Below are 14822 nucleotides of genomic sequence, written 5' to 3'. Positions count from 1 at the left end.
ATGAGACAAAAGCGCTGTCTTGTTGTGAGAGCTCGCAATGAACACATTCAACCTGTTAACATCACTAACTTCATATGTGGTAGTATCATATATTAAATGACAATTGAAACCAGTGCACTGATGGGTCAATTTTGTCTACCGGTGAAAAACATTACTAAACTATAGCACCATATTCCGAGAAAAAAGATCCCTACTGCATGTCTCTATACAAACACATTTGATGGACTTACCATATTTAACTAAACATACATCTCCTACGACAATTTCTTTGTTATTAATTTGCTCTACGATTCCATTTCGTACCACGCTGAGTTTCTGTTCCTGTTCTATCCTATCCTGCAGACCTCGGAACTTCCTTTCTTTATTCCAGTCATTGAAAGCTGTTACAAAAACTACTAAAATGACGGCCACTAGGATAGCTACAGCTTCTATCCAGCTGGACTCTGATTCACTTGGATCGGTTTCTGTGAAATGCAGGGGAAAGAAAAAAAATACACTTAGTTTCTGGCAGGGTTTCTGTGTGTGTCAGTGTGTCTGTGTGTGTGTCTGTGTCTTTGTGTGCATGTGTGTCTGTATGCCTTCATCTGTGTGTGTCTTTATGTGCATGCACATGTTAACATACATATGTCACTGCCTGTTTGACTTATTCCTATCAATTGGTACGATAATCATCAGTTGTATGCAATCTATGATCTCAGAATCTCTTCATTTCAGATTATAGGATCAGCTTTGTTACTTGACTTTCACCAGATCACCCAGAGAGTCAGAATACATTGGGAAACATCATCTTAGCCATGGTCATCATCATAATCACTACATCACTACAAATATTATTATTACCATCATTATTTTTATTGTTGTTGTTGTATTGTCAATTGTTATTAATGTTGTTATTGTTGTATAGGTACCAAGTGTAATTTAGAAATGACAGTATAGTAACAGAAGCGTATGAAGTTGTACTTGTGAGAGATACTGCTACTTCATGACAACGAACACTGTTACTAACAGCACCATCAAAACTATGCCGATGAAAATTTCATGAAACCATGAATAATTCAACTCCTCCCCGCAAATTTTCCTTCTCCTGGGCTCAGAGAGCAGTATTAAACATTCTTTCCTTTCACCTTCCTTCAAATGCATTTACTCATGAGACTTACAAAAGTGTTCCAAAACATCTAGCCATTAGCCATATTAAAACTGCCACTTGTGAACACTTCAAAAACCGAATAGTTGAAAGAAACCTGGTCTGTTTGAATAGACCAATCATGACAAGCCTTCTCCCATTTCAAGTGAGTCTCCGTAAATGGTCTGGTTTCTATAATTCACATGGTTTGTCAAATAGACAGATTTGGTGCCGTGTTCTGGGCTGAAAGCTGGATTATTGGGTAATTGGGTAGACAATGTGACCGATTTGATGCTCTATCAAGACTTACAAAGACATGTAACGCATTGGCATTGGGATGGCCAACAACAACCTTTAGCAGATCAGAACACCCAGTTTCATTCTCTGATCTAAAAATAAAACATCACTTCAGCCAAGCAATTACAAAGAAGCCACTTAAATGCACATATCCTGAGAGTTAAGCTGAGACAATGCTGGTGCCTGGTTCACATTCACATTGATCGATACATCATCTCTATCTCAGACACCCCCACCGATGACTCAGCTATGGAATAAATTTGATTAAAATTTGTGCAGTCAATGGTCTTAGAATCCTTGCCCCTCCGAGTTCAAGATTTTTTAGGTATTGAAACTTACCAAACATTTGTTGGTCACACAATTCTCTAAAAGTCAAACCAACTAGCATGACAAATTCACCCTCTTGTTTTATATTGAAGGCTGCAATTCGACACTCCGCTCAACGTTAAGAGGTAAAATAACACTGTACGTATCACAGTGAAAAAATTGCTGTGTGTACAGTAATTATTGCAGAGTGAGTGCCTGCTGTATATCTCCAATTTTATTTAACATGGCTTAAATACCTTGTAACTACTGAACTGTTATCTTTAGTGGTGATTTCTACTGATATTTTTATGTCAGCATACTTGAATCAACACGCTGAGAAAACCCACTTTCTCTCCTTGCTAGTTTTATCAGCTTTAACTACAGTATGTACTCCGGGGATGCTTTCCAAAACAGTGTGTTTGCAAAACTGTAATCACTCCCTAACATTAAACTACAGCTTTAGGTTGTCAGTCAAGGAAAGTCATAAAGTTTCAATGTTAGAGTACCAAGTTTCAGTGTTACTGTAGAACAACTGCTGAGATGGGTATTTGTATTCTCCTACTGGACAAAGCTGTGGTATCCAACTGTCGCCCTTCAAAAATACTACTACCAGCTAATTACTCAGTGTGCCAATCATTGTGTCAATCATGTCAATGATAAGATGACCTGGTTATCACTCCTGTGAGTACAAACTGTATCATGATGTAGTATCCTATGACCTTTGACCTCTGACTGACAAAGTCTGCTTCTATGATGAAACATATGGAGTCACCCATTGGGAGAAAACTCAATAAGGTGGTTCGGAATCACTTCAGAGAAAATGAATTTTGAAATATTTAAAATCTGAAAACTACTTACCTAGAGACTCATCTGAGGGATGGTAGAAGCTCAATCCTAATGAAATAATAGCAGCAATTTCTAAAATAATTAAAGTTGTGTCTTGGAGTGCCTCCCAAACTAATCTTAGGAAGCTCTTGGGTGGTTTTGCTGGAATAACATTGGCACCAAACACCTGTCTCCGCCACTCCAAATCAGCTTTGTTTGCAGACACACCTGTAAGATGATCAGAATATCCATGCAGAATCAGTTGCTATGGCAATAGATACTGGATTTCATGTGAAGTCAATAGGGATTTTGTTATATTTTATTATTTCTCTGTTCCACTTCTCCCCATTTCAAGGTTATATGGGTCCATCCATCCTATTGAAAGCTATGGGACTGTACCGACCTCTGAAAAGGTGAAAGGGTTATACCATTGCATCAATCCAGAGTATGTAAATTCCATCCTGGATTGTGTAATGTGTAAAATCAGAGTAATATCTCTTTCTGTCTCCTTGTGTTCTACAAGATCCCCAAGCCATCACTTTGCTATGTGGTTAAAGCTGCGACATCATTAACTATTGATATACATGTATTTTAAAGTATTTTTTTCGTATTTTTAAAATACGATTTCTGCCACTACTCCCTAAATCATGCTGCAATGCCAAGTGCTCAACTTCCTCGCAGAGATAAGGGCCGTCGATAATAAAAGCTGACGCACGACAAACGTATTCTTTCGTTTAGGGGGGAAGGGGGTAAAAGCTCATTTCGTTTTGAGTGCGTCAAAATCGCAGAATTTTCGTCTATTGTTTTCGAAGTGTGACTTTGCAGCGAGAACACAATACTACTGGTATCTTGCAATACTATATTTGAGAACAGAATGACAACAAAATACTGAGACAAAAAAGACAACGAAAAGACATAAGTGTGAAATAAAACTTGTAAGTTTTTTCAACGTGAAACATATACATGAAACATTTTCCTACATGCGAAATACATTGAAATGTTCTGTGTCTTAAAAAGTGAAACGCGTAAAGTGAAGGTTTAGTAATTAATGTGAACTTCCGGTGTTTTTCATGGGCGTGCAGATCGCAGAGGTGTGTGTGGGTTTGTGAGAAACAGCATCATAGTTGATTTCGAATAAGAACTTTCGTTTTGCGGGGGGAGGGAGGGAGTTTCAAGTAAAATGAAGGAATTACTTTCTTGTGCGTCAGCTTTTATTGACGGCCCCTAAGCAGGACAAATTCTTGATAGACTGAATTGTGAGATGGTGTGTGTAACAGCCTAGCTATTCAAAACATTCTTGCAATGGCGTCTGGATATTCCACTTTTGAGTTCGTCTGTGATATCTGCTCTCCAGATTTCAAACGTACTTGCTATTGTGGCTGAAGTCACTCATCCCTAAAGTGCACATAATCCTGGCATTCAGACAGAGGGATTGTCACAGCTAAGGCATTCAATACAACACTAATCCCAATGTCAACACACAGTAACTGCTGCAACACAATAGGGCCGTTCACATTAGCCAAAAAGACTAGGCCCTTGTCCTAGCCAGGTTTGTGGCCGACCAAAAAACAGGTGTGAACGGTTCTGGCCGGTCACTGTCCGGACAATTTCTGTCCTAGTCGAGAGGGTGGTTTGTGGCCGACCCAGGTCTCTGGCCGAGCAGTAAACAGCGTATGTGAACGCGTTTTGTCCGACTCAGGTCCCAGTTGACGCCCTCTGTAGTTGACATGCAGTGTAGTCTTTGACCTATTCGACGATTTAGTATCATTTTAGACATGGCGAGTCGAGGAGTCAACTGGGCTACGGAAGAAATCAAGTGTCTTTTAGGCATTTGGAACGAAGATATGGTGAAAAATCTGATGGACGGCACGTCAAGGGATCGAATCGCCTACAATATCATCTCACAGCGTTTGTAATAAAGGGAAAGCGGCTGCACACATCGCCTACACTATTTTTTCGTTCTCTGTGTTTGTGTTTGATTTTGTGTGTTTGGCTATTGGTGTAGATATAAGCCATGGCGAGACGTAGCCGTAATCTGGCTGTCGAATGACAGGGTGATCCTTTGACCCCGGCCTTTGACGCTACGTTTCGAAACCAGTGTGTGGTTTCTTCCTCAGTCGCTTTTCTTTGGAGATTGCTCTCCTTAGATTTATGTTTCACTGTTTGTGGTTCGTGGTTCGCGATAATTGTTGGTACACCCAAGCCCCAATATACTTAGGGAAACCGCTGGGAATATACCTACATCGCAAAGAGATTAGCTGGCAGCACTATCGCTATGTGCATGAAGTTTGGCAGATCATCTTTCAGTCTATTTATCAAAACACCGTTCTATGAAGTTAAATTGCTTTTGCCTACATGTATGTGTATCACCACGTCTGCGGTAAATGTCATTGATTTCCTATTTTCCTAATGTTTTCTTGACCGTTTTGTATGAATGACAATTAACTCGCACTTTCTCCAACTTGAACAGCCAAGAATCAACTCGCCCGAAACCAATTCGCCCGTTGTTTGAGATTTACACGTTCTACCGCGTACCTATGCACCCTCCGTTGTCGATTTAGTCTAGTAGAGGGTAGAATCGAGACTGATTTTATTGGAACAAAAATATTTCGCTTGATTGACTAACACAGCCAAATTTAAGCATTTTCTTCAATTTTAGAAAATAAGTCATCGCCTTTCCTTGACATTTCTGTTTCGTTTGAAAATGCTCTGTCCCCATAGTCGGTGTGAACGCTAAGGTTTGGCCGTACTGACTGAGATATGGCTCCTTCTTTAGCTATATTTTCAGAGTTTCGAAAAGATGTCGCCAACTATTCCTTTCAGTGCACACTGCAGGTCTGTCTACGTTTGCAGGAAAAGCTATCGTTGCCTTCCCAACAAATTGAATTCGGGCCGGTTGTATCGGGCCAGTTGGAATGAGTTGGGTTCATCTGAGTCATGAGTGGTTTGAAAAGGTACCAGTTTTGCACTGGGTAGATCAGAAGCGAAAGGAAGGTTATCAACAGCATCGATGAAATGCCTTTTTCTCACCGTGTTTTCTCATTTCTCTGTATTTTTTCAGTGATGACAATTGAAAATAGTAATTTCGTGTCCGCTGATCGTGACGATTTGATAGCTCTCAGAATTCGAAGTACGAAACGTCAGTGCCTCCGGGCCATGCCAGGCGCGGGGGAGACAAGACAACACATTTTCAAACTTTGAGTCATGCCAAGTTTACTTTCTCGATTGGATACGTTGAGGTCAAAATACGAACTTTGCCATCGATTAACAATTAAAAACTATGGCATTTCAGCATTCTTTGAAATTTATGATATGACTGTCCTTTTCCGTTTTATATTTCTTGAGAAAACTCTACTATGTGCCCACTTTAGTCCGATAACCCCCCCCCCCCCCCTGAATAATGATATTATCCGTATGACGCATCCAAATAAATGTGACTGAACAGTGACGTATGTCTGCTTGTGTCATGTCAAGGCCGAGACTCGCACAGGGTGTACTACGAGACGACATCGACTTTGCCTCTAAGCCGAGGTTGTCAGAAATATATCCGAGAAAAAAAGGTCTTCTTCGAAACCACGAAAGCCGTCGATGAAAACTGGCAGAGGTTTATATGGCTGACAGTTGAAGAATGTTTGTACGTGACAAATTCCCGCCACGCCGCGGACCAGCAGCAACGACTATCCACACAATAATTTCAACTTGATAATCAGCTCATACATGGAACCGTCAGAAACCCAAACTTTTGTCTGTATTACTTGTAGTTCTCACAGAATTTCGCTACGACATGTCGGATAACAGAACCTCGAAGCCTGGAAGTTTTACAAGTAGTAACTTTTTAGAAACTACATCGGTGCACGGCCGATAAAATACGGGTTACTTACACAACTGTCTATTGTCACTGTCACTCTAAGAATACGCATCTACTTTAAAGCGGTCGGTCGGCAAATCGGTTTCTTCGAAACGAGATTATAAATTTAGAGACTTTGAATTTCACTCAAGGAAGCCGTCCGTTTGATGGAAAATTGTCGAAGTACATGCTTGAGGTAAGATGACATATCGCTCGATGGGTGTTAAACGTGAAAAGGTTCATGTTGTACATCATATAGAAAAACTACGCACATTGTAAACCTCGACGTAAACTGATCACTTTATGAAAATAAAAGTTAAAAATACGGATTTCACCTCAATGCCGGACGCAAATTACAGTTTTTGTGAGACAGTGGTAATGACGGCATTTATGATGACAACGCCTGTACAACGAAACGAAGTCAAAGTCATGACAGTACCTATCGTTTTCTCTCCTGCACTTTTTCTTCAGGGAAAGTCTGTCGAATTTGGTTGCTTCAACATGTTCCCTAGGCAATGGAATTTACCACAGCAATTCAACAAAAACTGGCAAAAGCAATGTAACTTTACTTGTAAAAGTTAATCCTTTCATGTACCATCGTTCACGCCACAGGCGCTTCTTAGCTGGGTAGTCTGCTAAGTAGATCGATTTTCGGATCGATCTATTGATCCAGTAGTCAATATGCCCGCCACTGCAACCTAAATACTCACAAGGTGTGCAACACAATCACTCAAAAAACACACCACCCGATTTGTCAACTGGCCGTGCGCTCGCACAAAACATTCAGAACTACACTCCCATATACCTAGTTGGATCACACATTTAAAACCATCTCCCCGCAAATCACGCCGATGAACGTGTTATTCGCATCATCTTGAAGAAATCGGCCGTGTTTTGAGACCAACGGCAGTGAAATGTGGCCTGCAGAACGATTCTACCATATGATGTAATTTATTCCACTACTGATTGGCTAATCAACGGCCAAAACAAAGGTCATGGCAAGACGTCACTGGTTAAGTATAGTTGAACCAATCAGCAGTGGAAAAAATGACGTCATATGGTAGAATCGTTCTGCAGGCCGTATTTCACATCGCTTGGTCTCAAAACTTGGCCGATTTCTTCAAGATGATGCGAGTAACACCTTCATCGGCGTGATTTTCGAGGAGATGGTTAAATTTGTGATCCAACTAGGTATATGTGAGTGTAGTCTGAATGTTTTGTGCGAGCGCACGGCCAGTTGACAAATCGGGTGGTGTGTTTTTTGAGTGATTGTGTTGCACACCTTGTGAGTATTTAGGTTGCAGTGGCGGGTATATCGACTACGGGATCAATAGATCGATCCGAAAATCGATCTACTTAGCAGACTACCCAGCTAAGGAGCGCCTGTGGTTCACGCTATATGAACGGCTTCTGCAATAGTGTTTTGTCTAGGGGACACCGCATACGCACCCCGCAGTGTTTTCGATAAACAAACTGCAAGATGATCTGGTGCACTAGCAATACTGTTGCTAATTAATTTGCGATATAGGGATATTCGCAGCGGTTTCCTTAATTATTGTCAGTGTTTTCTTCGTCTAGCAAGGAGGCTAGAATACTTATGTTTGGGTCAGTTTGTTGTGTTTCATTGTGTTCGGTCGTTCTCTAAGATTGTGTACTTGTGCATTTATGGTGTGTCGCCAATTTTTGGATTTCTTTTGTAAGGGATGATCGGTTTCATCGTGAATAAATTATTTAGTGTTTGGTCTTTTTCTATTTCTTCCAGTTCTTCAGGAGTGCTTGTTGATGTCTTTTGTTTTGATGTGTGGACTATATTTGGTAGCAAATATCAATTTATTTGTGTTGTTGTTGTGCGTTTGTTTGTGATTTAAATGTGTTCTTCGTGTAGCGTAATTTGTTTCCGCATTGATGTTTGATATTTCTTGTTGTGGATATTCTCGCAGTAATAGCTTTTCATTAAATGTTTTGACTTTGTTGTTGAAGTCTTCTTCATTGTTACATGTCCTCATGTACCTTAATGTTTCGCCTGAGGCCCTTGAAGGTTGATTTTGGATGACATGATTTTCTATGTAGGAACTGGAATGTATCTGATGAATGTATTTTGACCTGTATAAGGTCAACGGTCGGCTAGACGCTACCAAATGATCTAGGCTAGGACAGCGTTGAACGTAATGTGAACGCGGACAAAAGATTAGCTTATCTTCTCACATTCTGCCGGATTAGTTCTGGCCGGCCCTGGGCCTAGATGTGAACCCATAAATGACAGATCAAAGGTAATTGAGAAGCAAGGAGGCCTTTGCAGAGATGTGACTTGATATTAACTACTTGCATATTTTCATCAACAGGACATTTCACAAATGAAAGCAATTCTTTTTTTAGTTTTTTCAAAGAAATTTTGGTGTGACTATTGTTTTTCCTCATGTAAATACCCAATCATAGTAACCGATGAAGTTTTTTCTTTGTGATTTCAGTGGAAAGTGCAAGTTGCTTTCATGCACGGCCGAAAATAATTCACCGTGATAAATTTGTGAGAAACAACTGTCTGACAGAATATTAAACATGACAAATGGGCCTTACAGTAAATCTAATGATCAACAGAAACAAATGGGTTTTTTTTGCAAAGGTTATCACAGCTCAAGTTGCATATTACAGAGTGTTACATAAAGCTTGCCAAAGTCCCGTGATGCACAGTACATATACCGGTATGGTATGCATAATGTATTGAAAATTTGTACCAAATTACCTATGTGTCAAATTTGCCAATCACTGGGAAAGAAACACCAGATGTGAAAGGATTTAAATGTCTGTAATGCGTAAATCTGCAGCCGTGGCGACATTTACAAAGTGATATTTTAAAAGTGTCACAGAGGATAGTTGTTTTGGTTGTGCTCCAGGCATTGGAAGTACACACTATCAAAGCCTACATTTTTTATGCCTCTTTCATTGTCAAAACGTAAAACATTCATAAATAATGCGGAACTGTAGCAAAACAGACAGTCATTTCATCTTTCAGTAGATTCAGGAGCCATGAATGAGTGTATCGGCTTCAAAACTGTCCTCTGGGAGTGATGGAACTTGTTAATTTTTCATGATTTAACGTAGAAGATGACGGTTCCAAAACAGATGCCTGGCTCCCAGGTACACTGCCTGTGAGGGCAAATGGATATTTGTATATTGACAGCTTGATTCATCAAAATGTATTGTAAGAAATGATTTGCATATTATCGTGCTATAGACCACGATCCTACTGTGCAAGTTTTGGTCAAAATTTGATATATTTTTCTTATTTGCAGGAGTGCAGTGAAGTTAATCTTTGCTGATATTAAATTCTGAAGTAAAGAGACGTGTCTGAAAATTCACTCAAAAAATGTGTAAACCGTTAACATGACAAGAGAAAAACAACAGCTGCAGTCACCTTATTACATTTATTTGATAACAAACGATGTATGATTTAAACGACCACAGCTATCAAAGAAACATTATCAGAACCTTTCATTTTGCTCAGCTGGACATGAACTTCTGCCTAATTTCGCGATGCATACCTCACTTCAATACAATTTGCTGAAGTTCACTAGTACTTTAGCACAATGGATTTAAATGTCTTGTCTTGTAGTAAAATCCACATGCCCTTAAACGCAGCCTTCCCAAGGAACCAGCTGAAAATAATTTTGCCTGCATGGTTAATGGCACAAGGAAAGAAAAGTAACTTGTCTGTCAGAATTTCAAATTAGTTTTCTTTGCACATGCCCTGAAGAAAATTCCACTTGCTACAGGCATAGGGTGGTTAGAATTATTGAGGCCAGAAAAGAGTCAATTCCAATCCATGCTATGCTTGCCTCTACAGCATCTATCATATCTCAATGGAACGCGTTAAATTTTACATCTGTCTTCACAGTGACTGAACATGTAGTATGTGATCAATGCTGAAAGTTGCTTACCGTCTGTTGGTGAGGTATGAAGTCTGTTGCAAATTTCATGGACATCACCATATTTCTCCTTGATGATTTCGAGTCCTTCCCGGCCCCTTGTTTCCATAAGCTCCCGGAGCTCCTGTGTTGTGCAGCCAAACTGGACCTCCGGTTGAGTCGGTTCGGCTGCCATGGTTACAGTGTCCTACCGGCTCACCACCTCTGTAAAATATCAACAGACAACAAAAATTTTAACTCGGTTTCTTCAAACTCGTGAATGAAAATAATTAACCGTTACAAAAACGCAAGCAGTCAGCACAGATACTGTGCATAGTGCTACGCCATTACGCACATCTAATGAACAGCCTGCAACATAACTTTTCATGTATTGACAACCAATATATCCCCATAATTCAAAATTCAATACTGGCCAAGCATCAATGAAAACCCCTCAACGTAATTTTCTTCTTCAAAAAGGCATCTATGGCAATACAAGAACTCTATTCTCACACATTAGTTTCTTGCAATATTCGTTACGACTCATGTTGTTACTTGCGTGAATACGCCTGTGGGCAAATTAGTTACACATTTAATGGAGTCAGTTCAATAGTTTAAGAAGTGAATATAATGTGAGGAATAGGTATTATTTGTAATGATGCGAAAGCTCAGTCATTAATATGCCAAAGAACGAAAGATCATCAGAAATATTTGTCAAGACTTTTCTGAATTACGATCAAAGAAATGGTGCAATTGGTACTTTCAAATTGTTTAATAACTCTCATATTGGGATCAAAACTGCAAAACTCACAGGTCAAGTGAGAAATAAATATAGGCACAAAAAATTTTACAGACAAACTTTGTCCAAATTTCTGTCAGCGGCAGCAAATATCGCATCCATGGTGCTATATTTAGCAACAAACGTATGATTACAAACCCCGCCATGTGGTTTTGATGAAACCAAGAGAAGTATGCTCAGGGATGTGTTGCCAGTATGGCGTACAAATTATATCAACAACATCTGATTGCTGACGACGACTTTGTGAGTGTGTCTGTCACCCTATACACATCACAACAAACAACATTGCCAACCACCTGTGTTGACTCTCGGCTGACCAATATGGAACAACTTGACCTCGTGAGAGGCAAAGACAGGTCAAGCCACAGCTTCTTGTCATAATCTGTCTCTCTCTCTCTTTCTCCATATCTTTTAAATGCCTTGAAACATCTATGGCGAGACTGAAGCACAGACATAAAAATAACACAAGTACAGATACACATGAACAAAACAACAAATACAGTCAGTTCAATGTACGTCTGATGCAAAAATCCGCCCAAATCAGTAATTGTCAGTTTATCTCATTCTCTTATTTGAAGTACAATGTAACAAGCATTGTGGGAAGAAAGCAATGACACTTGACAAAATCTGGCATTGCCATTCATCAAGAAAACAAAGATACCTGTCACATCGGTTAATGAACAATGACATCAAACGAAGCACACTGATACAGCGTCATGCCGCAGAGACCTTTTCACGATCTAAAAATGTGTATATTGGCTCTCTGTCTCATCTCTATAATTGCAAGATTACCAGCAAGATAAAATGTCCTGAACTTCATTTCACAGACATGACCTGTGAGTCATTTCCTCAGACGGATTCATTTCATGCATTGTACCTATCCTCATTCATGCCCCACATGTCTGCGCCTTTCATGCTTTCGCATTTCGTTCTGTCATTTGATATGAAGTAATGATTTAGCGATGGAAAGGAAAAAAGGAACTCAGTTGCGCAAATGATACTCTGGTTTAACGCACAAAAAAGCACTGCTTCTTTTCATGGGTATCTCGAATCTGCTCTATTGACAGAAAAGAGATTAACATTACCAGTCTTCTATACACAGTGTACGTACCATGTCAGCCACATGTGGTTTCATCTTCAGTAAGATGATATAAACTGACTGAAACTGACGTAACCAGCATTAGAGTTAAATATTCACCTGGTGATTACAAAGTTGTAACGGATTCTAATTCCTCACAGTTGTATCACAACAACCAGGCTAGGTGGGCGATGAAGCCTGACATTTCAAAAATGCATAACACTACTGTGTATTTTCCTTGCATGTAAATAGTAAGACTCTGCCATGCCCAGCAATCTTTACACGACAACGACTGTTGATCCGAGGTGGCTCATCACAGTATACTGTAAGTCAGTTTAGTAGACAACCTCTCTATAATTTTGGTGTACTGTAGAATAAGTTTTAGGGTACCGTACTACACAACAACTATCGAGAGGTTCCATCCAAGATACATGTATAAATTTGGCTGCACAGTTGTGGCAATGGGGCTATCCAGCTGTAGCTTCAACAGTGAGGAACTCAAAGCTCATTGATTGACAGTCAAAAGAGTTAGCTCACACTGAGTATCCGTCTGTATGCGATGCAAAGTATTTAAAAAAAATAGAGAATACAGTTGAGAGGAACCTTTGGCTAAAAAGAGGCTGAAGTCTGCCTCCTAAAATGATGTCTGTTCATTTAATCCTAATCTTACTCTCATCTTGATCTGGAATTTCACATCCTTTCCAGTACAGCTTTACAAAAAAGACCTTCAAGGGAGGCTGGATCCGAAAAACAACTGTACTATCTGACAGGTGCCACATGTGAGGTGCCGTGTCTATGGTAGACATTATGCAGCCTTCTAGTTGTGAGGATATACGTACATGCTACGTATTCAGAAAGGCAATTACTGGAAACGGCATTTGAAGGTGTCTCACAATCCAGGAAAGCTACCACTCCATCATTACAACAGTCACGGAAACTCCCTTTCCTATCCAACCCACGTCAATTTAACTCTACATTGAAATGGACATGACCTCAATCCCAATGAGACAGATTGCATCCTTTCACAATTTTCGAAGGAGATTGTCAAGGCCAAAGTGTGCCCCTATCACGCTAAAGTCCACTATCAAATTTGACCAAAACACTCTGCAACAAGTAAAACTAACTAGCAATACAGCTTGGCAATTTAAACTAAATGGCCTAAATTGTTTTATTACTGTACAGGTACACAACGATGTTCCAAAATAACTTCCCTCTCCAGATTTACTTTGACAATTTCACCCATGTACTGGTGTGAACTCTTTGACCTACAACCGCCAATTAATCCCACTCTTTTCCATTAGAGTAATGCACTCACAACGGTAAAAAATGCGTAAGGAAATAAATCTTAGACATAATGAAAAATACATGAATGGTAAGTTTGCTGTTTTCCATGATGTATTTGATATCACTCATCTTTAGAAAAATACACAAACAAACATACATGTACATGCACATCTCTCTTATATGAACTTTCATTGACCTAGGGGGAGTTGACTAGTATCTAACATGAAATATCACTACCCCATGTACCAGTAACATTTACTGGGCAGGTAAATAATCCTGAGAAGCTATGTAGAATTGTCCTCAACACCTGTGTGAACCATGACGTATCTTACAAACACACATTTTGTATTTAAATGTCAATCACGTGACGACCAAATGGTTAACAATATTCCAGGGTTTCTTTTACTATAATACTTAATCAAATGAAAACCAGCATGCAAATATCTGCCTTCACCTTGACTACGTTTAAAGTAAAATGCAAACCACGGAAGAAAGCGCTGTTAAAGGGTTCAGGTAGCTGATGCTTTGATATTTTTATGACAGAACTATCCAGAGTTGACGGCTGCATCACCACGTCACAACACTGTCAAATCCATCAATATGATACCTTCAGATGACACATATTTTGAAACATTTAGGTGCTCATGCATCATGATTTTCCAGATACAGTTTGATGTCTTTTGATGTGATTATAAACAGCACTTCTTGTGCTCTGTCAGTAACCTGGCCATTTTCCCCATTACAGTGACACGCCCCCTTACAGTTTTCCTTGTTTCTAGTTTTTGTTCAGTCCATATTTCAAACAACATGAACATATGTGCAGAGATAGGGCGGTGCATAAATTACCATGTATTAACTGTACCAACACCTTGGGGAAGCAAGGCCTGCTACAGGTAGAAGCCAGCACACATACTCACACCTGCAGCTTAAGGCAGACCCTCCACCCAACTCTTCAATCTGAATGCCACTTTGCTCTGTCTGGCAGATTGATGAGCGTGTTAGACGTGACACTGGACTCTCTGATTACACCTATTATCAGACTCACTAACACTGTCCACAGAGATATATCACCTTCAGCAAATGTCTCTTCCCACCTGCGTATCCAGAACCCTCAATGAAATAAGATGACACTTCATCAGCTACAAAACACACACACAGAGCATCTTAACACTCCATGTCGTAATATCATACACTGTAACCTATGAACCCTGTGATGGTAAACGACCAACTTCACCCTGTAACTCTTGTGATCTTCCATCTCTGCACAAACTGAAAGCCAAACACTTTTAATTCTTTTCATCTCAAAATACTTCAGTCTTATATTCTGATTCGCTTACTGGGTGCGGCGCGACCTAACATAT

At 39.8% G+C, this 14822-nt stretch overlaps 1 protein-coding gene across 1 annotated transcript in view; it reads right to left on the bottom strand.

Moving 5' to 3' along the window:
- Nucleotides 1–14822, bottom strand: part of LOC139134413 (plasma membrane calcium-transporting ATPase 3-like) — a 139831-nt gene that overhangs the window by 33106 nt on the left and 91903 nt on the right. Inside the window, 3 exon segments of the mRNA XM_070701275.1 lie at nucleotides 231–464; nucleotides 2585–2779; nucleotides 10334–10525. Of these exon segments, the coding sequence (XP_070557376.1) occupies nucleotides 231–464; nucleotides 2585–2779; nucleotides 10334–10496 (592 nt within the window). The 5' untranslated portion in view covers nucleotides 10497–10525.

Source organism: Ptychodera flava, chromosome 6 (assembly GCF_041260155.1).
Source record: "Ptychodera flava strain L36383 chromosome 6, AS_Pfla_20210202, whole genome shotgun sequence".
Classification (NCBI taxonomy): Eukaryota; Metazoa; Hemichordata; class Enteropneusta; family Ptychoderidae; genus Ptychodera; species Ptychodera flava.
The sequence above is the reverse complement of the archived record's forward strand: the minus strand, read 5'-3'. Positions and strand labels throughout refer to the sequence as shown.